A 22469-nucleotide genomic window follows, 5' to 3' on the forward strand; every position below is an offset into this window, starting at 1 on the left:
GGCTGCTGCCCAGGTCTCTCCCAAGAGGAATGAGGAGATCTTGGCACTTTCAGTATCATCCCAACCATTGCAGGCACGTGCCTTAGGAAGAGCTCTGGTATGAGACAGGGACCTGCCCTCCTGACAGATAAGCCAGAATCTTTAGAGTGGGATAAAAAAATGAAATGAGCCGTTTTGTACAATGCTCACCAGGGACAAGTTCTGCAGAGAAGCCGGGATGGCATTTATTCAACAAATTCTGAGATCAGAATTATCACACAGGAAACAAACCAGAAAAATAAACTCAAATTTGAAATATGTGTAATAACAAAATGACAAAGATCAGTACAAGGTGGATTTTGGCTGAAGCTGCTGTGCAGAGTCGGTGTTCAGCTTCTCCTAAGGATGGTCAGGTTCAGGATGGAGGTGGTCAAGAGCTTAGTTGGACACTGGAGTTGGACACTGAGGAACCAGAGGATGGCTCCATTCTGCAGAACAGCAGCATAAACCCCCTAATTTCAGTGCCATTAAATGGCCCCAGCACCTGGTGATGTGAATTTCCAAGTTGAATGCTCTTTTTGGTCACAGGCACAAGGATTCAGTGGAGGTCACCTTTTACCTGGAAATTTACTCAGAAGGATTTAATTCTGGAAATAATGAACGTGAGAAATTCTCACTGAAAGTACAAGGGAATGTTGCTCTCCCTGCCAAGCTCTGCAGCCCTACCTGGAGTCTCCTCCCTTTAGCTGGGAATGCAGGGCTGGCTCTTCTGGAAAGAAGGGGAAAGAGGCTCCTTGTGATCCCAACCCCTCTCTTGCCATTGAGAGGCACCAGCCCCACAGGGATTGGGGAAATCACTGCCACTCGAGGCTGGTTGTGCCCCCAGGCCTTAACATGTCACATTCTTTGCAGGCAAGAGATCCCTCAAAACACCATGATACTCATGTTCATAGTCAAAGGAGATGGAGTTGATTTCAGGGGCCGAGGCAATGCGGGTCATTCCATAGGGAATAGAGCTGGGGAACAGCACTGAGCCCAGCTGCACTGCCTGGAGCCATGTGGGCACGGCAGGGAGGAGGAAAGCCATGCTGCAATGTGCTCTATGGCAAAGCATCCCTCACACATTGCACCTGGCAATGCCCCTGCTCCCTTCTCCTGCAGGAGTACAGCAGCAGAGGGAGGGTGATGCTGTGGATATTTATTAATCAGGTGACTCAAGGAAACCTGTGCTGAGATCCTTCAGCAGAGCAGTGGAAGAGATCATCAAATTCAGACCCCCGTGTCCCTGGGGGCATCATTTCTGGGTTTTTTTGTTTGTTTGTTTGTTTGGTTTTTGTTTTTTGGTTGTTTTTTCTTTTCCTCAAAGACCTTCTGGAGGGAGAGCCGGAGGGACCCCATGGAGCAGGGACTCCAGCACCTCCCTGCCAGGAAGTAGATGAAGGGTTTGATGCTGCTGTGGATGCAGGTGAGCATGAAAAAAACCTGGGAGGACACAGGGATGTAGCCGAGCTGCTGCAGGAAATTCCAGAGGAGGAGGAGGAGAGTGAAGAGCACAATGAGGAAGATAACGATATCTCGCCTCTTGTTTTGCTGCTTTTTAGAGCCACGAATGGCCTTGATGATGTTGATTGTGCTGGAAATGACTATGGGGACAACAAAGAGGAGCAGGATGACTGTGAACATGGAGATGAGAGCTGCTCGGCACTGCTCCTGCTCCTCTGACTGGCACAGGAATGACAGCATGGGAACAGCAGTGAAGAGAACAAAGAAGGCCCAGTCTTGGATACTGACCACCAACGCAATCAGGCGCTTAGGAAGTTCACAGCGGCAGCAGAGCATGCACAGGAAGAACATATCGGACACACTGGTGACGACCATCAGCCGGGACAGCCCCCAGTAGCAGGAGACCACTGACAGCTGGAAAAGGAAGCTCACATACGTCAGGGACATGATAGGAGAGCAGGACACATCCTCCACCAGGAAAAGGAGGGCAGAAGGGACCATGAAGAGAAGGAAGAGGAAGTCGGTGACAGCCAGGTGAAAGAAGGCATAGGTATGGCTTTTCGGAGGGTAGAGGCAGATAACAGCCCCGTTCCCAGCCAGCCCACAGAGGCAGATGAGCAGTGTCACACTGTGTATGGCCACATCAGTGACATCTATCTCACAGAGATCATCCCCTTCAGTGGGTGAGACAGGAGATGAGGACACGGTGGTCACCTCCATGGATGGACACTGGGCAGGCAGTGGGATGTAGCCCCTGGTTGTGGTCAGAGTGGATGGGAGTCAGTGGTTGGAGAATCCAGGGATGGACCATGCAGCTCCTCAGCAGCTCCCTGCAGTGGGAAGGATCCAGTGCACAGGAGTGAGATGTGCAGTGGAGGAGGGTGGTGGAAATTGTGGTCTGAGAGAGCAAAATGGGAGATTTGCAATGTGCAGAAGGAGATGCGGAAGTAAAGTACAGGGCAGAGGAGGGGAGACCTGGGGAGGGCAATGTGGTCACCAGGAGAGGGTGGCAGGAACAGAGCAGCTGCTGGAGGAGAGGAAGGTGGGGGAGGGAGGAAGGAAAACATTGCACTGACCTGTTCACTGCGAGACAGCAGGAGGCAAAAGGGTCTGTGCAGATCAGTGCTGCTTCCTGGTACCTCTTGCTCGATTGGCATTCATGTCCTAAAGAAGTTCCTCCTAGGTCAGTAACATGAAGAAGGAGAAAGTGCCCAGATCACCAGGAGCTCCCCATTCCCATCCTGCTGGCTCTCTCTGTGCCCTGTCTCCCTGTTGTTTACCAAAGACTCGGTGAACTCAGAGGAGAGTCGGAAGTTACATCTTTGTCTATGTCAGAGTTTCACTTCCTCAGATCTATTTATCTTGGGTTTTTCTGCTACAGAAGAAGTCACTTTTGTGAAAAGCTCCAATGAAGTATTTTGCAAATGGCTCCTCATTTCCATCTGATGAGAAACATGCCTTCCCTGCAGATGTCCCATTCTCCATCTCCCTTTCCTTTCCTGACAGCTTTCTGCCATTCCTCGTTTCTCTTTCCTCTGAGGGATCATTTTCCATCCAGCAGCAGAGGGATGATGGTGGTGGTGGTGCCACTGGAATGCTGGCAGTGCTGATGAAGGAGCTGGCTGCTTCTCAGAAGTAATTCCCATTTCAGGAACAGCTCCGGGATCATTGCCAAAACATACCCTGGGCCCAAGGACGCACAACTGAGCTGCTCCCTGTCCTGTCCTTTCCTGTATTAATCCTAATTCTATCCCTATCCCATCCTATCTCATCCCACAGGTTTCCCAGAGGGCAGCTGCTCCCCCACTCTGAGTGTGGCCTGTCAGGCTCTGTTTTCCTCTGTGTTTGCTAGCAACCAGACCCCTTCCAAGCCCCTCTGACCCTCTCCTGCCCCCTCCACCCTGCTCTGACATCGCAGAACCCACCCAGGGCTGCTTCTTTTCCCCTGACAGCCCCACTGCTCCCAGATCCACCTGGGACCCCAGCAGTGTCTCTGCTCCTCCTGGCCATAGGATTCTAGGACCCAGGAGGGAGAACAGCCCAGCTCCAGTGTGCTCACAAGATGATAAATGTGGCTGGAGTCAGTGCAAAAACATATAAGGAGCCCTGTAGGAGCTTTGGGACAAGTTCTGTAACAAGAAGCAAGAGCACATGGCCAAAGGAAAAGTTCAAGGCAGGGTCACATTTAATATTAGAGCACTCAGTGAACACGACCACAAGAGACCCCTCTGGATGATCCTCCAGGATCATAAAAGTACTTCCAGTAGGAGATTGACACATGAAAATAAATTCTAGGAATAGGATGTTTATGTGTTAGATAAAAGCCTTTTAACATCTATGTGTGGTTATAAGGGATAAAACCCCTGCTGTAAAGTCTCAACACACACACAGATCAGGGAGAGATCCTTCTGTGTGTCCTGTGCAGGTGAAGAATTCCTGCTTCCAAATGCTTCCCATTGTGTTAGAAATTTTATTTCAGCCAATTTCAATGTCAAGATCCAGATGGGAAGCACAGGGCAGAGGGCACAGGGGGGAGCAGGGGAGAGCACTGCAGTCACCAGGAGAGGGTGGCAGGGACAGAGCAGCTCTGGAGGAGAGGAAATTGGGAGAGGGGGCAAGGAAAACATTGCACTGACCTGTTCACTGTGGGGCAGCAGCAGGCAAAGGGGTCTGTGCAGATCAGCGGCGCTTCCTGGTACCTCTTGCTCCTTTGGGATCCATGTACTGAAGCAGCTCATCCCAGGTCAGGAACATGAAGAAGGAGAAAGTGCCCAGATCACCAGGAGCTCTCCATTCCCATCCTGCTGAGTCTCTCCGTGCCCAGTCCTGTTGTTTTTTCCCAAGGCACGGTGAGGGCACAGGGATGCCAGAAGGGGTCTCACACCTTTGGATCCATCAGAATTCCACAGCCTTTGGGTTCTTGAGCTTGATTTTTCTTCCCCTTCAAAGCAAGTGGTATTTTCCTTTGTTGTGAGAAACAATGCCACACTTCTTAAAACTTAAAGTTTTTTATTAAAGTTCACCAAGGGAGTTAATAATGTAAAAGGAATTCTCTGGGTGCTCACCCGCAGCCAGAGGCACAGCCACAGGCACACTGCCCACACCAGGATCAGGCCTTATATACTCTTGGTAAGCCAAGCCCCTGGTAAGCCAAGCCCCACATTCAAACATAGTCCACCCCTCTGACACAGCTCCTCCTTCATCCTGCCTTCCTGGAGCTTGTGCAGTCCTTGTGGCTTCAGCTCCACACCATGGTCAGAGATCAGCACTACAGCATTCAACATGAACACAGCACTCACATGAGAAAGACTCCACATCTGAACAGAGATTCTTTTAACATTGTAAACACATTTAATATCCATTCAACATTTGTGAGAGCCAATCGCCATAGCACCTGTTTATAACATCTGTGACTGGCTCCTCATTTCCCTGTAATTAGCAACACTTCTTTCCGGAAGAGTGTCCCATTCTCCAACTTCCTTCCCTCAACACAAATATTTTTCTTCAAATTTCAATCTGGTCCCCAAATTCATTCAGAGTAAAACACCTCTCAAAGCTCTGACCATCTTTACTGATGGCTCAGGGTCCTCCCACAAGTCAGTAATGACTTGGAAGGATCCAAGGACAACGGCGTGGGAGGCTGCTCCTTGTCCATGGTCATGGCTGACAGGAGTTTGAAGGAATGTGCTGCCTCAACTTAACATTAAACAGTGAGTCTATCCACAAGAGCATGCAGTTTCTTAAAGATCAAGTGAAGCACATTAAAGGGCAGAAAAATAAAGACTGGCTGGAGGAACTCAAAGGAACTCTTTGAAGGTTGGGGATTAAAGGGATGGGCACCTTCTTTTGCCTAGGACATTTTGTTAATTTTATTTATAATTTTTATCATTTTGCTTATGATCCCTTATAAAAATCTGTGGGAAGAGTTATTTTAGTAAATAAAGGGGAGTTATGGAGGCACAGGGCCCTTCCAAAGAGGGAAAGCTTTGAAGACAAAAAGCTAATTCTGCTCCCCTGAAGAGGTAGCCCATTGGCCAGGTCTTCTAAGGTTATGGTAAAGACAAAATCTCTACCACAATGCTGTTCAGTTGTATGTAGTTACCTTGTACCTCATTGGCTCTCTCCCTTTATTCCATCTCTGCATCCTCAGATCATTGTTCCTGTTTCCCTACCCCACGCCCTGCTTTCCCCATATAACCCCTGCTCCCACAGACGTTTTTGGTCAGTCTTTGTCCCTGGACCCCTTTGTAGAAGAAGAATAAAGATCTCTATGGAGCCCCATGTGACAGCTGCTGTCCTTTTCTTCATTGTTGCCTGTTGCAGCAGCTCACAACTGAGCTGGAATCACTCAGCAGAAGCAGATGTGCCTGTGCCACCAGGACGTCCATTGAAGGACCCTTGCCTTGGAAGGTTGCAGTGCTCTGACCATCACTGCCTGCTGTGACAAACATTGGCAGAGGATGGACTTGCACCTCTGTGCTGGTTGCACGTGGAAGGGTGGGCAGTGTTGCCACTGGAGGGAATGGAGGGGCTGTCACCTCTCCGGGAGCTTCCCCTGTGGGATGCGGGGACCAGTCGGAGGGCTGATTTGTTGGTTGACATCCCAGATGCCCAATGAGAGAGTTGTAACTGTAGGAAATTGCAGAGGTTGAAGAGGAGAGTAAAAAGCACAATGATGAAGATAACAATGTGTTGTCTCTGTGGTTGCTGCTTCCTGGAGCCACACCTGGCCTTGATGATGTCGATTGTGTGGGAAATGACCACGGGTGCAGCAAAGAGGAGCAGGATGACAGCACAGATGGAGATGAGAGCTGCCCGGCATTGCTGCTTCTCGTGTGATGGGCACAGAAATGTCAGCACAGGAATAGCAGTGAGGAGAGCAAAAAAGACCCTGTCTTGGGCTCTCCACACCACCAGCCACAAGTGCAGAGGAAGTCGGCAGCGGCGGCAGTGTTTGCAGAGCTTGTACATATCACCCTCATTGCTGCTGAGCATCAAGCAGAACAGCTTGAACAGAAGTAGCAGATCACTGACAGCATGCTCTCCAAACCACTAACCACATTTGCAGCAGAAATTGGCAGTGGTAACAGAGTTTGCACAGCTTCGTCATTGCTGCTGAGCATCATCTGGAACAAAGGAAGTCAGTTTTGTCAAAACATCACATGAAGAATAGAATTCATTTTCTGTAGGAAACCTCCAGGTTTCTGTCATTTCTCATTTCTCTTTCATTAGGGTTCATCATCCCTCCACCAACAGAGGGATGCTGGTGGTGCTGGTGGCACTGGAATGCTGACAGTGCTGCCAGTGCTGGTGAAGCATCTGGATACTTCTCAGAAATAATTGCCTTTCTGGGAAGAGTTCTAGGATCATTGCCAAAACCTGACTTGGGCTCAAGGAAACACAACTGAGCCACGAATTCCCATTTTTCATTCTAATGAAGGTTCCCACAGCCCAACAGGACAGCAAACAGTCGCTTTCTGTTCATTTGGCACAGCCTGGTTTTTGGTAGCAGGGGAGGGCCCTGAGCTCACAGAGCTGGCTTCTGTGAGAAGCTGCTGGAAGCTTCCACCATGTCCAACAGAGCCAATTGCTGATGGCTCTGAAGATGGACATGCTGCTGGCCCAGTTAGAGAGGTTGCTAACCCCTCTGTGATGACATATTCAAGAAGAATATCCAAGCAGCACACACGCAGTTTTTTCCAGCAGTGGTGAGGCAGTGATGAGCTGCCAGAGCCATCCTGGTGCAGTGTGCGACAGTGTGCTTCTGTGGCCGTCACAATCTCAATGTGGCTCACAGAAAGCCTTGCCTGCCTGGCCATCCCCAGCCAGCCATGCCATGGGCAGAGGGCAGGGGTGGCTGTGGCAGCTTCTCCTTCTCAGTGCCCTTCATGAAGAGAGGTGATAAATTTCACCAGTGCTGCAGCAGCCAGCACTGACCACACGGTGACAGCGGGGTCTTCTGGCCAGTGGTGAAAACATGGCGAGTGATTTCCCATCATGGAACCTGGACAAGATCAACCTCTCAGCACTGCAGAATTTTGCAAGAATCTTTGAACTGGTAGAACTTGTTGAGAATGGCATCTACGAGCAGCAGTTTTTCTTCTGGTCAGAGAAGAGCAGGAAGTGAGAACGCCAGGGAAAACAACATGCTGGCACCAAGGTAAATGGAAAAAAGGGGAAAAATGATCTCCAAAGATCACAGCTGAGATTCCTCTGCAAGCTGCAGAAAGGTGTATGATGAAACAGACTGTACCCCTGCATTCCATGAGGTCCCTAGGGGATGCAGAAACACACTCACAGGCTGTGGGAGAAGTGCACAAGCTGGAGCAGCTGCATGCCAGAGAAAACTGTGATCCAGTGGGAGGCCCGAGTGCAGAGAGAGGGCTCCTGCTTCCAGTGAGAAAGAGAGACCTTGCTTCCAAACTAGAGCAGCCTATCTTTGGAGGACTGCACCCTGTGGAAGAGTGGCCCATGCCATAACAGCTTTGAGAAGTGTGATTGCCCATGGGAGTGCGACAGTGTTGGCAGGACTGGTGCTCCTGAGATTAGAGCCACACTGGAGAAGTTCATGGAGAACTGTCTCCTGTGGGAGAGACCCCATGACATGGCAGAAAAATTCCTTTCCCTGAGCAAACAGAAGAAGACCTTGAGTGATGAAGTGGTGAGAAATCCCATGCCCTGTCCCCATGCACAGTTGGTGGGAAGGAGGGAGGGGCTGGGAGGGAAAAAGGTGTTTTAAAGTTTTATTTTACTTATGATCGTCCTCTGATTCTGTCAATAATAAATTTACTTAATACCATTAAATTTGAAGCTATTTTTTATTCTGAGAATGTTTTTTCTCCCAGTCTCATCTCAGCTCATGAGTTCTTCGTTAATTTTTGTTTCCCTGTCCTCTGCCCAGCTGAGAGCAAGAGAAGGTGAGCGAGCCTTTTGTGCGTGGCTGTGTTTGGCCAGTGTCAGACCAGGACATGCTTGCAGCCAGGTTATTGGCATTTGAGCCCACATTACTTCCTCCCAATATCCTTGATGATGCACTAAAAGCAATTGGAGAGCAGATTTTGGTGTGCTGTGTTCTGTGGGAATACAACTAGATTGCAGGACTACGAGCATTGCTCAGCTTGTCACAACCTACATGGATGTGTTAGCCAGAGTAGGCTGCAAGCCTTGAGAAGAGTAAGTGAGATTTTGAAAAAGGAATGTAAGAGATAAGAAAATGCTTGCTTCGGGATGCTTACGCTACAGTTCTCATGGGGATTTTCGTAATATATACTAGGTACCTGGTTAGCTTAAACAAGGCATAGATTGAGCAATGATACTTAGTTATATAACTTAGTAACGCTAATATGATTGGTGTGCTATTTTTAGTAATAGATAAAAATTTATATACACTTTGCTTTGTGGATCAATAAACAGCTTCATGGCATATTGTGAAGACCCCGCCCCTTCATTACCACCGTCGTCAGTAGTCCCATTTCCAGCCCTTCACCAGAGCTCATCTTCCTCCTCCTCAATCTTAGGAACACTTGTGGTTGTTTTTACCTGATCTCACCTCTTCCCAGCAAGGATACCTTCTACTAGGATGTGTTGCTTCAAACCTCATCCAACCTGGCCTGGAATTTTCAGGGATGAGGCAACCAAAGTTTCTCTGGGAACCTGTCCCAGGCCTCACCATCTGCACACGAAAGAATCTCTTCCCAATATTCCACCTAACCCTGTTCTCTGGCAGTGAGAAGCCACTGCCCTTGTTTTGTAACTTCAGGCCTTTGTCCAAAGGGCCTCTCTCATTCTTGGAGCCTCTTGAGGTGCTGGGAGAGGTTTTAAGGCCTCCCTGAAGCCTTCCTTTCTCCAGGCTGAACACTGCCAGCTCAGTGACCTCAGCAAAGCCACAGGGATGGGGTTGATGCCCTGTGGAGCAGATGGTGACAGACACAGATGTCACCCTGCCACTGGAAGGGAGTGGCTGTACTGAGGACCACAGACTCCCCCTCCCCTTTCAGCTGCACCATCTGAGCAGCCTGAGGGAAAGGCCAAAGCTAGGGCAGAGGAAGCATTTCTGAAGGTACCAAACCACAAGCAAGGATATCAGTAAAAAGTAGGTTTAATATTAAGCAGCAGCAGACCAAACCATTGTCCATGTGTTCTGGTTTGAAGGACATGTGTCTGCCAATAAAGACAGAAGATTCTTTTAGAAATGGAGAATGTAAACCCCTTCCCTCCAAATTGTTATAATTTTTGAATCAGGGACTCTGAAGCAGAGATGAGGGGATAGGAATGACAGCTCTTTACTAATATATCTAACCAGACAAACAGAAACAACAGCAGCTATGGAAATTAACAGCAAAACAGAACAAATAACTCAGTTCCAGTCCTTTTTTCAGCCGCAGACACTCTGCCTGTGTCCAGTCCCGGTTGTGAAAGACGGGGCAGGGCCCGTGCAACTGCAGGGAGCAGACGGGAGCTGGGGGAGGCAGTGGCCGCCCTGTCACACAAGTGGGAGCAAGGTGGAGGAAAGGATTCCCGCTCACCATTTGGGTTTCTGGTGATCAGTGTGTCCTCAGAGGTGGGAGGCTGGATGTGGAGCAGATGGCTGGGCAGTGTCCGACCGCAGAGAACCTCACTTCCTGGGTTTGGATGGGGTTGGCTGGAAATGAGCAGTCCAGACTACCCTCAGACCCCACGGGCGAGTGAAAAGCCTGGGAGACAGCACCCACTCACCCCTTTGTCTCGAGCCATGAGGAGCTTAGGTGTAACCTGGCAGGTTTCCTTAGCAGAATAATGGCAAAAATTCTGCAAAAGAGGTGGAACAGTAAGGGAACAAACCCCAACACCCTGTATGTGTGTTTCTGTGTGCGTGGTCAGGTGTGTGTAACAAAAGGACAGTGAGGGTAAGGATAAAAAGTAAAATGACCTACAAGGTGTACAGCACTCCAACTTAACAGTGTTTCACTTATACCTTAAACTTAGCATACCCAACAGAGGAATAACACTTAACAGCATTTAACATAACTTATTCTTGTATTTCTTTCCACACCTGACACACTCATATGTCTCAGGTACTAAAACACCTGATAGAGCAGCATTGCTCCCACATTTGCCATGGCAGAGGTGTGTGCACAGAGACAGAGCCAGTGCAAGGTCCCTGTGAAAAATTCCCCTTGGAGGCAGGGAAATGCTCCCTGTGGATCCATTTGCATCTCCTCACTGTGCCAAGGACTGAGCCTCGAGCAGTGGGGGGATCGGCCCAGGACCCGTCGGCGTTCAGGGATCACCCGAGGGCAGAAAACGAGAGAGATCCCGGCTGGGAGAGGCCACATTCCCAGGGAGGTTCTGGTCAGAGCTGCTGGGGCCAGGAGAGCTCCAAGGGTCTCCTTTTGGACTGCTCTTTACAGGGCCCCAAGAGATCGGCTTCAGTCCCAACCATGTTTCATCCTGGCCACACTTTGGGCTGGCAACTTTGTGTGAAAGTGTGAGAACAGGGATGTTGTGCCATTCAGGGAAGTGAAATAATTTCCAAGGCTATCCGTAAAATCCAGGAGGTTGTTGGATAGCAGCAATTCCTGGGGGCAGAGGGTGTTTCTGATAAGCTGCAGAGAAGCTGAGCCCAGCGGCTGCTCCTCAAGGCTGCAGCCTCAGGAGCATTTCTCAGATCCCTGTGGAGCCTGGAATGGGGGAGGTGATGCACCAGCACAGGCAGGGTGACACTGTGGATATTTATTCATTATTCAATGTTCCACCCACTGTCCCAGTGTCTCTCAGGAGTGCAGCAGGAGGAGTCACCAGACTCAGAGCACAGTGTCCATGGCAGGATTATAGATTCTAGCAGGGCTTTCTTCTGGTTCCTCAAAGATCCTCTGGAGCGAGAGCCGAAGGGACCCCACAGAGCAGCGCCTCCAGCAGCTCCCTGCCAATAAGTAGATGAAGGGTTTGATGCTGCTGTGGATGCAGATGAGCAGAAAGCCAACCTGGGAGGACAAAATGGTATAGATGAACTCCCACAGGAATTTCCCGAGGCTGAGGGGCAGAATGAAAAGCACAATAAGGCAGATAACAAATATCTTGTGTTACTACTGATGGGAGCAGGAATTTACCTTAATGACTTGACCCTCTGTAGTGCTCACGTAGCTGTGACACACACTGGGACATCCATGTGATGCCAGTGATGGAGAGTGCCCAGAGCAGGGCACACACCAGTTTTGACAGGTGCTGGGGACAGTGGCAGTGCCAGAATGGATGGACCTGCACCTCTGGATGCTGATGGCTGGTACACCCACAAGCTGTAGAAGAGCAGAGGCAGCTGGAAAACCTGCCCCAAAAACTGCGAGGGCATGATGACAGAGCAGGACATGTCCTCCAGCAGGAAAGGCAGAGGGGTAAGGACCATAAAGAGAAGAAAGAGGAAGAAAATAAAAAGTCACAAGTCAGAATGCGGGTGTAAAAACTGATGTTGTTCCTGCACAAAAGGTAGGAGCCCAGGGGCCAAAGGGCAGCCATGTTCTCAGCCAACCCCCAAAGGCAGATGAGCAGTGTCACACTGTGTATGGCCACGTTGGTGACATCTATCTCACAGAGTTTGTCTCCTTCAATGGGTGAGGCAGGAGATGGGGACACAGTGGTTGTCTCCATGGATGGACACTGAGCAGGCAGTGGGATGTGTTCCCTGACTGTGGTCAGAGTGGATGGGAGTCAGTGCTTGGAGAATCCAGGGATGGACCATGTGGCTCCCCAGCAGCTCCCTGCGGTGGGAAGGATTCCGTGGAGAGGAGTGAGATGTGCAGGGGAGAAGGACAGTGGAACTTTGAGGTTGGGAGTAGGAGGTAGGAGGGTTGGGATATTTGACAGGAAAGGCAAATGGGAAGCTTAGGGAGAGGATGGAGCACCTGAGGTAGACACTGTGGGCACCAGGAGACGGTGTCAGGAGCAGAGCAGCTGCTGGAGAAGAAGAAAGTGGGGGAGGAAGGAAGGACAGCATTCCACAGACCTGTTCACTGTGGGGCAGCAACAAGCAAAGGGCGTCTGTCCAATTTCTGATACCTCTTGCTACTTTTGGAGTATCTGCTTTTTTGGAGTACCCTTATGTGTCTCCTCCCCAGTCAGCAATATGAAGGAGAAAGTGCCATTCCCATCCTGCTGGCTCTCTCTGTTCCCTGTTGCACTGTTGCTCCTCCAGGCTCAGTGGAGTCACAGGAGAGTCAGAAAATGTATAAATGTATCTTTGTCTATGTCAGGGTTTCACTCCCCCAGAGATATTTATCTTGGTTACATTTTGAGCAGTTTTTTTTGTTTTTTTTTCCTTACAGAGGAAGTGTTGCAAATGGCTCCTCATTTCCTCCTGATTACAAACATTCCTTCCCTGCAGAATGTCCCATTTTCCAACTGCTTTCCCTCTCCTGACAGGATTCTTACATTCCTGGTTTGTTTTCCCTGAGGGGTCCTTGTCCCTTCAGCAGCAGAGGGATGCTGGTGGTGCCGGTGCCACTGGAATGCTGGTGGTGCTGGCAGTGCCGGCAGTGGTGATGAAGAATCTGGGTGCTTGTTGGAAACAGCTCCCATTTTGGGAAGAGCTCCAGAATCATTGCCAAAACCTCTCATGGGCTCGAGAAAGGACAGCTGAGCCAAGAAATCCCATTTTTATAATTCTACTGCAGGCTCACACAGACCAAGAGAAGGACAGCAATCAGCTGCTTGCAGCCAGGTTATCAGCTCTTAGATATAACATTAATTACTGCCAATTCCCTTAATGATGCAATGAAATCGATTAAATGAACCAGATTTTGGGATGCTGTGATGCTCTTTCCACCACTTCATTAGAGCTCATCCTTCCCCTCCTCAGACTTGGGAACACTTGTTGTTTTTCTTACCTGACCACAGCCTCTCTGGGCAACCTGTGCCAGGGCCTCTGTATCCGCACAAGGAAGGATTTCTTCCCAATATCCAAGCTGAACCCATCCCCAGGCAGTGGGAAGTCATTCCCCCTTGTCCTGTCACTCCATGCCCTTGTCCAAAGCCCCTCTCCAACACTCCAGAAGCCCCTTAGATCATGGATCATGAAGTGTTTACACTTGCAAGGATTGGCCTGGGGGCCAAGGGGATGTGAGATTCCATAGCTGGCGACAAAAACGTGGTGTCAGCAGGGAAGTGACAGTTCTGGTCCCAGGTCCACCACAAGTGCCAGTTTCCAGCAGGAGCATCCGAGATCACTGAGGTATGTCAGCCTGGGTAGGAATCATGTCACTTCAGCTTTCCAGGAATTCCTTGGAATTCCTTCACTGTAGGCTGCCAGGGGAGTGTAGAAGATGACTCAGATGAAACCTGCAACTTTCTAAGGCTTATAGCCAAGAGAGCAGCATTGATTCACCTCTTCCCAGAAGAATGACAATGCTGATATCCTAAATCATGCTTCTGCTGTGTGCCTGTGCTCCAGCACACACACGGAGTTTATTATTCCATGAATCCTGTTAGAAACTGTGTGGTAAAGGTGAAGTACCACTGAAATTGTGGCATACAAGTGGGAAAAGTAGATTGGAAACAGAAATCAAAGTTTAGCATTTTTATTTCAGGGTGCTAAGGCTCCATCCCAGGAGAGAGAGGGGGCAAGTTCAGGCAGTTCCAAAGTCAAGATTTTGGGACTGGGACTCCTTTAAAATAAAAGACGAAGCTGACATAGAGACAAACTGTCTTTGCCATGGTTCTCATTGCTCAGGCTCTGTCATGTTTGTCATTTCCTGGAGAAAGTCAAGAGCAGATTAGAAGCAGAGCCCTGATCACATCACAGGCTCTGCAATCGTCCCCATCTGTGAGAGCCCTGGAGAACAGGAGCCAGCACAGAGAACAGGGGTTGGGTAGGAGCTGGGACAGACCCTGCACTGGACGCTGCTCGGGCTCATCCTATGGGCTTTGCTCCCCTTTCCCAAATGACCATTCCAGGGAACCTCTGAAGATTTCGACCCAGAGACAGCAGCTGGGGTTTGTGAATTGATGTGAGTCCACTCTAGAGAAGTTCTCCAGGCTGTGAGTGGAAACAAGGTCAGACTTTTTTTCAACTTAATCAATGCCTTCTCCTTGGCTGGAACCTGGTCCCTGTTTTATTTCAGGGAATAGCTGTTTGTAGGGTATGAAAAGACATAAACTTTGTTGGACAATGGAGGGAATATTGAAATGCATGTCCTGCTGAAGGAATCCAGCAGCTCAGTGATATCAGCTGACACCTGGGAATCCAGGCCAGATCCATTTCAAAGCCATTTGCTCTAGGATATCTGCATGGGCAATTCTTTCCTTCTCCAATGGTTTTGCTGCTCCAGCTTTCTTCTGTGCACAGCTAGGAAGGAGTTATCTCCCTGGCTTTTGTGCCAGGCATGCCAGACCATTCTTCCACACTCTGCTTGCCATGTGTCCTGTCCCTTGCCTCTCCCGGTGCTGTTCCACTTGTCAGCTGTGGAAGTTCCTCTGCTGTGTTAATTATGAACAACTCAGTTAATAAATGCTTTTTAGATATTTTACTCACATGTGATTCTAAATCCTGACTCACTAGCCACAGCTTTCATTCTCCCTTCCCTTTCCAGAAGCAGTGACACCTTGGTTTCCCCTGCATTTAAGGCAGTGGGAAAAAGAGGGACAACTTCTCCCTGGGTAAAAGATGTGGTTGCTGCCCAGGTCTCTCCCAGGGGGAATGACAAGATTTTGGCACTGCCAACATCATCCCAGTCACTGCAGGCATGTGCCTTAGGAAGAGCTCTGGTATGTGACAGGTACCTGCCCTTCTCACAGACAAGCCAGGATCTTTACAATGGGATAAAATAAGGAAATGAGCCATTTTGGACACTGTTCACCATGGACAAGCACTGCAGAGAAGTCTGGATGTTGTTTCTTCAATAAATTCTGAGTTCAGAGTTACCACATTGGAAACAGACCAGAAAATTAAACCCAAATCTGATGTAGGTGTAAAAACAAAATGACAAAGATCAGTACAAGATGGATTTTGGCTGAAGCTGCTGTACAGAGTCTCTGTTCAGCTCCCCCATGAGTGTGGCCAGGTTCAGGATGGATGTGGACAAGGACTTCCTTGGACACTGATGCTGGGGAAAGAGAAGATGGCCCCATTTTGCAGAACAGCAGCATAACCTCCAAATTTCTGTGCAATTAAACGGTCCAAACATCTGTTGATGTGAATTTCCATGTTAAATGCTCTTTTTGGTTACAGGCACAAGGGTTCAGTGGAGGTCACCTTTGACCCTTTACTTAGAAAAATTTATTTCTGGAATTAAAGAATGTGAGAAATTCCCATGGAAAGTACAGGGGAATGTTGCTGTCCCTGCCCAGCTCTGCAACTCTACCTGCTGTCCCTTCCCATCAGCTGGGAATGCAGGCCCCAACCTGCTGGGCAGAAGGGGAAGGAGGCTCCGTGTGATCCCAACCGCTCTCCTGGCAAGGAAAGGCACCAGCCCCGCAGGGATTTGGGAAATCTGCCACTCTGTGCTGGGTGTGTCCCTGGGATTTAAGTTATGTGTTGGTTTCATGTGCTTGGGGGGAGGGGTGGTTTCCCCTTAGGGAAAGCTCCACGTGGCTTGGGAATGGAGGGGTCTGTCCCGTCTCTGGGGTTTCTCCTGTGAGCTGCTGGGACCAATCAGAGAGCTGATTTGGTGATGGACAGCTCGAGAAACCAATGAAAAATTATTTCGCTTTCACAAATCACAGTGGATCAAGTGCTGGGGGGTCTTTCGGCTTCCGGCCTCCAGAGGAGGGAGAGGGGTCTCCAGCCGGGACCCCGTCCCGGCTCTGGACTCGGTCTGGGGCCTGACCCGGCATCCCGGCCCGGCACCGGTTCTGTGGGGGGCCCAGCTCAGCACCCCTGCCCGGCAGCGGTTCTGCGGGGAGCCCTTAGTCCGGCCCCGGCTTGGCTCAGCGGGGCTGTGTGGCCACGGCACTGGCCGCATGGCCCTCCTGGCACCGGCCACATGTTTTCTTCTTCACAATCTAGATACAATTTTAACTTCTTAATGCCTAAATAAAATTCTCAATCTCCTAAACCACCCTTAATAAAAAGGAATAATGCATAAAGTCCACAGAAGTCAGCAAAATAAAAATAAAGTTCCTGATAGGAAAAAATTTAAAAAATGCAACTAATAAGTAGCTAAAAACCTTTTTTGTAGGGCTACGAGGAGATTGTAACTTCACTAAAATTTCTTTAGACTATAAAATATACTTGGGGAAAAATGAGTGCTTAAAATGAAGACTTTTATTTTGCCTCAAAAAATTGAGCTCTCTGTTTTGGGACTGGAATATGAACAGAGACATTTGATAGAGAAGGAGATGAAGAGTATTTTTGTTTTTCAGCAGCCTGCCTTTAAAAGTAGTACCCCATGTGTGCATCGTAACCCATAACACGGCTCTGGAAGGACTGTAGGAATGAAAGGAAAATTCATAGTTCTGTAAGTCCCCGGCGGATGCAAACTGTAAAGGTAAAGACACCCCCTAAGTATAATGCAAAAAAAGAAACTTTTCTAAGTGAACTGAACAGATTATTTTGGTAAATAACTGACTAAAGTGTTCTCTGTATGTTGTTGGAAAAGAATGTGGAATAAAAAAAGGATGGAATAATCTAGAAATCTTATTCTAAATTCTTTATTTTTATTTTTGTGATATTAATAAATTTCTTCTTGTACTTTTGTTTTAAATTTTAAGCCTGTGTTGTCTTTACTCCTAAATCCTATCTCTAAAAAAATTAAATATTTAAAATTGGCAAACCCATTAGTCACACCTTAACAAGTTGTCACATTCTTTGCAGGCAAGAGATACCTCAAAACACCATTAAGCTCATCTGGATAGCCAAAGTGGATGGAATTCATTCCCTGGGGCCAAGGCAATGAGGGTCATTCCATGGTGAGTAGAGCTGGGGAACAGCACTGAGCCCAGCTGCACTGCCTGGAGCCATGTGGGCACAGCAGGGAGGAGGAAAGCCATGCTTTAATGTGCTCTATGGCAAAGCATCCCTCCCACATTGCCCCTGGCAATGCCCCTGCTCCCTTCTGCAGGATTACACCAGCACAGGGAGGGTGTCAAGATCTGCTCAACCTGACCAGGAGTTGTGATGGTTCGTTCGACCCCAGGGTGCAAAAGACAAAAAGGAAGAGACGTGGGTTTTATTCAGCAGCAAGCAGCAATGCAGTTTATTGCATGCCAGCAAGTCAGTTTGCGATAGAAGAGAGAGAGAGAGAAAGAGGTAAATGAAATGAAGTAAAAGGAGAGAGAGGGAGAGAGAGAAAGGATGGGGATATAGCTACCAACAGAAGGGACGTCATCCTCATGTCCTCCGGTGATACTCGCGTCTTTGATCCATTGGGGAGAAAGAGATCTCAAAGTCTCTTTAGGAAAGTCACTTTCTATAGTCCTTTTCCAAAGTGAGTGGCCTCTGGCCAAAGGGTGGGGAGATTTATGGACTATTGTATGCAGAGATCGTTGTTCCAAGAAACAGGTGGTGGAACAGGGTGCAATAACCAGTACCCTGCTCGAGAGCAGCGTACCGTGGCAAGCACCAGGCACAGCTACAAACAGTCCTTGGCAAGCATCCACCTGGGCCAGGCAGACCTCCGGTCCAGAGCGAGGGGTGGGGTCCTGGGGTTTCAGTCTCTGATCATGGTTGTGACACAGATCAGAGAAACTTTGGACCGACTCTTACACCACCCCATGACTCCTGATCATCGTCAAGAGCACTTCTTCGTGGTGGTGTTGTGAAGTCTTCAGGACTCATTCGAGTTGGTAGCGTATCCCAGAAAAAACAGAGACAGTTGGACAGAATAGCAAAGTAGGAAAAAGATAAGGGAGGGAAAAGGGAGAAAGAAGACAAAAACAAATAATCAGTTTAATAATCAATTTTCAATTTCAATTTCAGTTTACAAAAAAATAAACAATTTTAATCTATGTTATTCAATTTTCAATTTCAATTTCAGTTTTCAAAAATATAATTAATTTTTTTGGTAAAATTAAACAGTGACCTATTTGTGTACATCCAAAGTAGATGTTAATTGTGTCAACCGTTTCATCATTCTCCAATTCATGATGCAATGAATTGCTGATAAAACAAAACCAATCAAAACCAAAATCAAGAGGACAATGATGGGATGACCCAATTTGTTCAGGACACCTGTAGCAATAGGTGATCACCTGAAGAGAGTGTCCCACCACCTGTATTCTGCAACTCTTATTGCTCTTTCCAGAGCATGCGGTATCTCTTTCACATTCTGAAGAGTTATTAGGGTTTTTTTTCCCTTTTTTCTTAATCCTTTCAAAAATTTCAATTAAGTCTTGGTGATGCAACAATTGCTTTACCAGAGTGAGGTTCATCCCAATAGGAGTAGGCAATAGATGGTGGATGAATGTATAATTGGACTGTAGAAGCTGATGAGAGGCAACTGGGGCTACAAAAGAAAAATCACATCCTGCAATTTTAATAAAGTTACAGACATGAAGGTTTGAATTATTTTTAGTACTCACTACTAAATTTTCTATGAAAATACTATCACAAGCAGTTCTTAAGCATGCACACCCATTGCCCATATACACCAGTGTTGTTCCAGGAAACTTGTTTGGATGGATTTCAAAGTTAAGACATTCTGTTCTGTGTCTAAGCAAATATCTTGAGCTCTGATTGCGTTAATTTCATGGATAAACTCCTGTTGTTCCCGGACAATGCAAGTTTCCAAATTAACAATTTGCCACTTGTCACCAATTTGATGGGCCCATTCTCTCTGCTCAAAAGGATAGAGAATAGCTCCATCATGATTCAGCCCTAATGCAATAATAGGGAATATTGAATATACTGAAGCATTGTGTATTGTTAGTACAAAAGCAATGGCTGTGTTTGTGTTGGCATCTTAGGTGAAGTTTTCTAAATTCCACCAGGATTGGAATTCTCTTTCAAAGTCAGTCGCACTATACCAGATTATTCTCCGAATTTCAGTAGGGGAAGTACATTCCTCGCCTTCTGTTATAATTGAGGTTGCAACTGAGTTCATCCACAATTGAGCCTGGATACAGCTAAGGGCTAAAGAAATGTTATTTTGTGTGGCATCCTGTGCATCAAGAATCAATTTGTGGTCATTTGCATTTACCTTTTCCCAGTTTGGTAATATGTTTGATAACAACCACAGTTGGATTCCTAAAGCTGTTAAGGATGACTGCAGTGGTTGTTGTAATTTGGTTAAATCTCCACTTGTGATAGCCAGTTTATTCATTAGTACTTCTGAATCAATACTATGCAAAATTCCCAATCCTGTTTCCATAAAACCGTTTATGTCTGTGGTTATTCCTTTTTTAGAAGAATTATGCTTTCGCAACCAGGTTGTCCACTCCTCAAAAGAAGTTTGCAAAAAAAGCAAACAAGCTGGCTGAACTTCTGAGACATGGTTTTGCATCGACAATTTGACTTATTTAAGAGACCATGCCGGATTAAACAATATTTGTTGTTGGCCAGTTTTCCTAATTACATATGGTCCACTTTTAAAAATCTTCTGACTCATCATAACCGGTAGTTGGGTGGTAGGTGTCACAACATTAACATCGAGTTGTCTCCGGTATTTTGAATTTTTTTTACCACACATGATTTTATAGGAGAATTGCACAGCAGTTGAGTTTAACCAACAATTCTGATTTTGGATTTCACAAAGCAGAACACGACTGTGGGGTCCTGTGCCATGACTGCGTTCAGGTTCAATGAGGGATCCAGCAATTAATCTGCATGTTATTGCAACATCATCACCTTGTGTTATCATGAAGGAGGGGAAAATATTGTGTTTGTCATCCAACACTAGAGGGATGCTTACACCATGGTATGTGATTACAGTAGTGTCACGGTGTGACTTGGGTTTTGCCAAATTTAATATATTTAATTTCTTTTAGAGATAGGATTTGGGAGTAGAGACAAGGCAGGCTTAAAACTTAAAAAGGTACAAGAAAAAATTTAATAATAACACAAAAAAATTCAGAATAAGATTCCTAGATTATTCCCTCCTCCCTTCTTTCTACATTCCTCAACAACACACAGAGAACACTTCAGTCAGTTATCTACTTAAATAATCATTTCAGTTCACTCAAACAAGAAAAGTCCCGTTTTTGATTTAGGCATAGCGGGTGTCTTCACCTTCACCGTCTGCATCCACCCGGGACCTACAGAACCATGGATTTTCCTCTCATTTACACAGTCCTTCCAGAGCCGTGTTACGATGCACACATGGGGTACTACTTTTAAAGGCAGGCTGCTGAAAAACAAAATTCTCTTCATCTCCTTCTCTATCAAATGTCTCTGTTCATATTCTTTCCCTAAACAGAGAGCTCAATTTCCCCAAGGCAAGAAAGTCTTCTTCTCAAGCACCCCAAACCTCCCCAAATATATTTCACAGTTTAAAGGAATTCTAGTGAATTCACAATCCCCTCATAGCCCCACTAAAAAGGTTTTCAGCTACTTATCAGTTGCATCTTTTCAATCTCTTCTCATCAGGAACTTTATCTTTATTCTGCTGACTTTGGTGGACTCCATGCTTTATTCCTTCTCATTCAGGTGAGCTCAGGAGATCGAGAATCTTATCCAGGCATTAAAAGAGTTAAAATTGTATCAAGATCATGAAGAAGGCACATGGACAGCTGGAGGTCTCTGCCACATGGAAGGCCGGTGCCGGAGCCATGTGGCCAGTGCTGGAGCCATGTGGATCCGGGGGCCACCAGGCCAGGGCCGGGGCCTCCCGGAGCCATGCAGTCGGGGGGCTGGGACCATGTGACCGGGCCAGGCCCTCCACCAAGCTGGACCCCCTGCAGAACCAGGGCCGGGGTGCCGGGTTGGGCCTGAGGCCAAGCCCGAAGTCAGGCTGGGACCCCAGCCAGAGAACCCCGCACATTCCGAGGCCGGAAAGAGATTTAGCCAATTCCATCCACTGTGATTTGTGTAAGCGAAATAACTTTTCATTGGTTTCTCTAGCTGTCCATCACCAAATCAGCTCTCTGATTGTTCCAGCAGCTCACAGGGGAAGCCCCCAGAGACAGGAGAGCCTCTCCCACTCCCCCGCCTCATGTTTCTTCCCTAAGGCAAATCCACCCCTCCCCCCTAGCAAGTGAAACCAACACATGCAGTCAGTGTGGGTTTTGACGTAGCATTTCTTTTGAATCTGTAAGTTAGACTTTTCAAGTCTGACATATCAGCTGGGTCATTTTGCCAGTTAGACATTGCATAGATTGATTTAGTTAAGGTAAAATTATACCAGCAGTCAGTAGATTTGTCTCTGCACAGCTTTTTGATCTCAGTGTTGTTAGTGCTGGGGTCCAAGTTATGATTCCCAACATTTTTCTGGTGACAACACAATATATAAAGGGAGTTTGTTTGTTACATGTCCAAACTTTTTGGTCACTGGCAGGAGACCTAGATTGTGAACCTGAAGACTGCTGAGAAGGGGTATCATAGGGACAAGGGTGGTTGGACCCAGAGTCAATGGAACTAAACTGTTTGCTTGAATTCCCAAGAAATCTATCTGCAGGAGAAATAGCTGCAACGGCTTATTTCTGGTTTATTGAAGGAGAATTGCTGTGCGTTTAAGAGATTCAGGGAGACCATGAATTAAGGAAGTCATAATTTCAGATTTTACCAGTAATTACATAGGCGCTTCAGAACCAATATTTAATTTTATTTCATGTATCATTTGCAAGCAGGTAGCTTTTTGAATGTTCTCTAGGAGTTGCTCAGGGGTACCGGTTAGAGCTACAGCTACCCCTTTCCAAGGGGTTAAGCCCCCCCGCCCAATAAGCTGCATGCTGAGTTAAAAACCATGGGAAGCGTTTATCTCCTGTTGTCAAGAAAACATGGCCCCACTAGCTTCTTGTTCTGATAAATGAATATGGTCTCCCCCAGTGAGAGACACTCAAAATACATATTCTGTTTTGGACTAATGAGGGAGTTGCCCACACTCCTTTTTTAACTAAGCTAATTCAGTAGTTGTGTATGGCGTTTG

At 47.4% G+C, this 22469-nt stretch overlaps 2 protein-coding genes and 1 long non-coding RNA gene across 3 annotated transcripts in view; 1 reads left to right on the plus strand and 2 right to left on the minus strand.

Annotated features, from left to right (window-relative positions):
* LOC306803444 overlaps nt 1-1276 on the plus strand; it is a 54836-nt gene extending 53560 nt beyond the window's left edge. Inside the window, exon 3 of the long non-coding RNA XR_013774621.1 lies at nt 1019-1276. This is a non-coding gene — a long non-coding RNA (uncharacterized lncRNA). The remainder of the gene's footprint in view (nt 1-1018) is intronic.
* The window catches only part of LOC306803428 (mas-related G-protein coupled receptor member F-like), a 143459-nt gene extending 138638 nt beyond the window's left edge, over nt 1-4821 (minus strand). The window contains exons 1-2 of the mRNA XM_079308831.1: nt 4119-4821; nt 2703-2857 (exon numbers count right to left, since the gene is read on the minus strand). The gene's annotated coding sequence lies outside the window, so the exon portion shown is untranslated. The remainder of the gene's footprint in view (nt 1-2702; nt 2858-4118) is intronic.
* Nucleotides 1327-22469, minus strand: part of LOC306803435 (mas-related G-protein coupled receptor member H-like) — a gene marked incomplete at its 3' end in the record, with an annotated part of 144361 nt that continues 123218 nt past the window's right edge. Inside the window, exon 3 of the mRNA XM_079308840.1 lies at nt 1327-2312. Within this exon, the coding sequence (XP_079164966.1) occupies nt 1327-2202 (876 nt within the window). The remainder of the gene's footprint in view (nt 2313-22469) is intronic.

Source organism: Erithacus rubecula, assembly GCF_903797595.1.
Source record: "Erithacus rubecula genome assembly, chromosome: 6".
NCBI lineage: Eukaryota > Metazoa > Chordata > Aves > Passeriformes > Muscicapidae > Erithacus > Erithacus rubecula.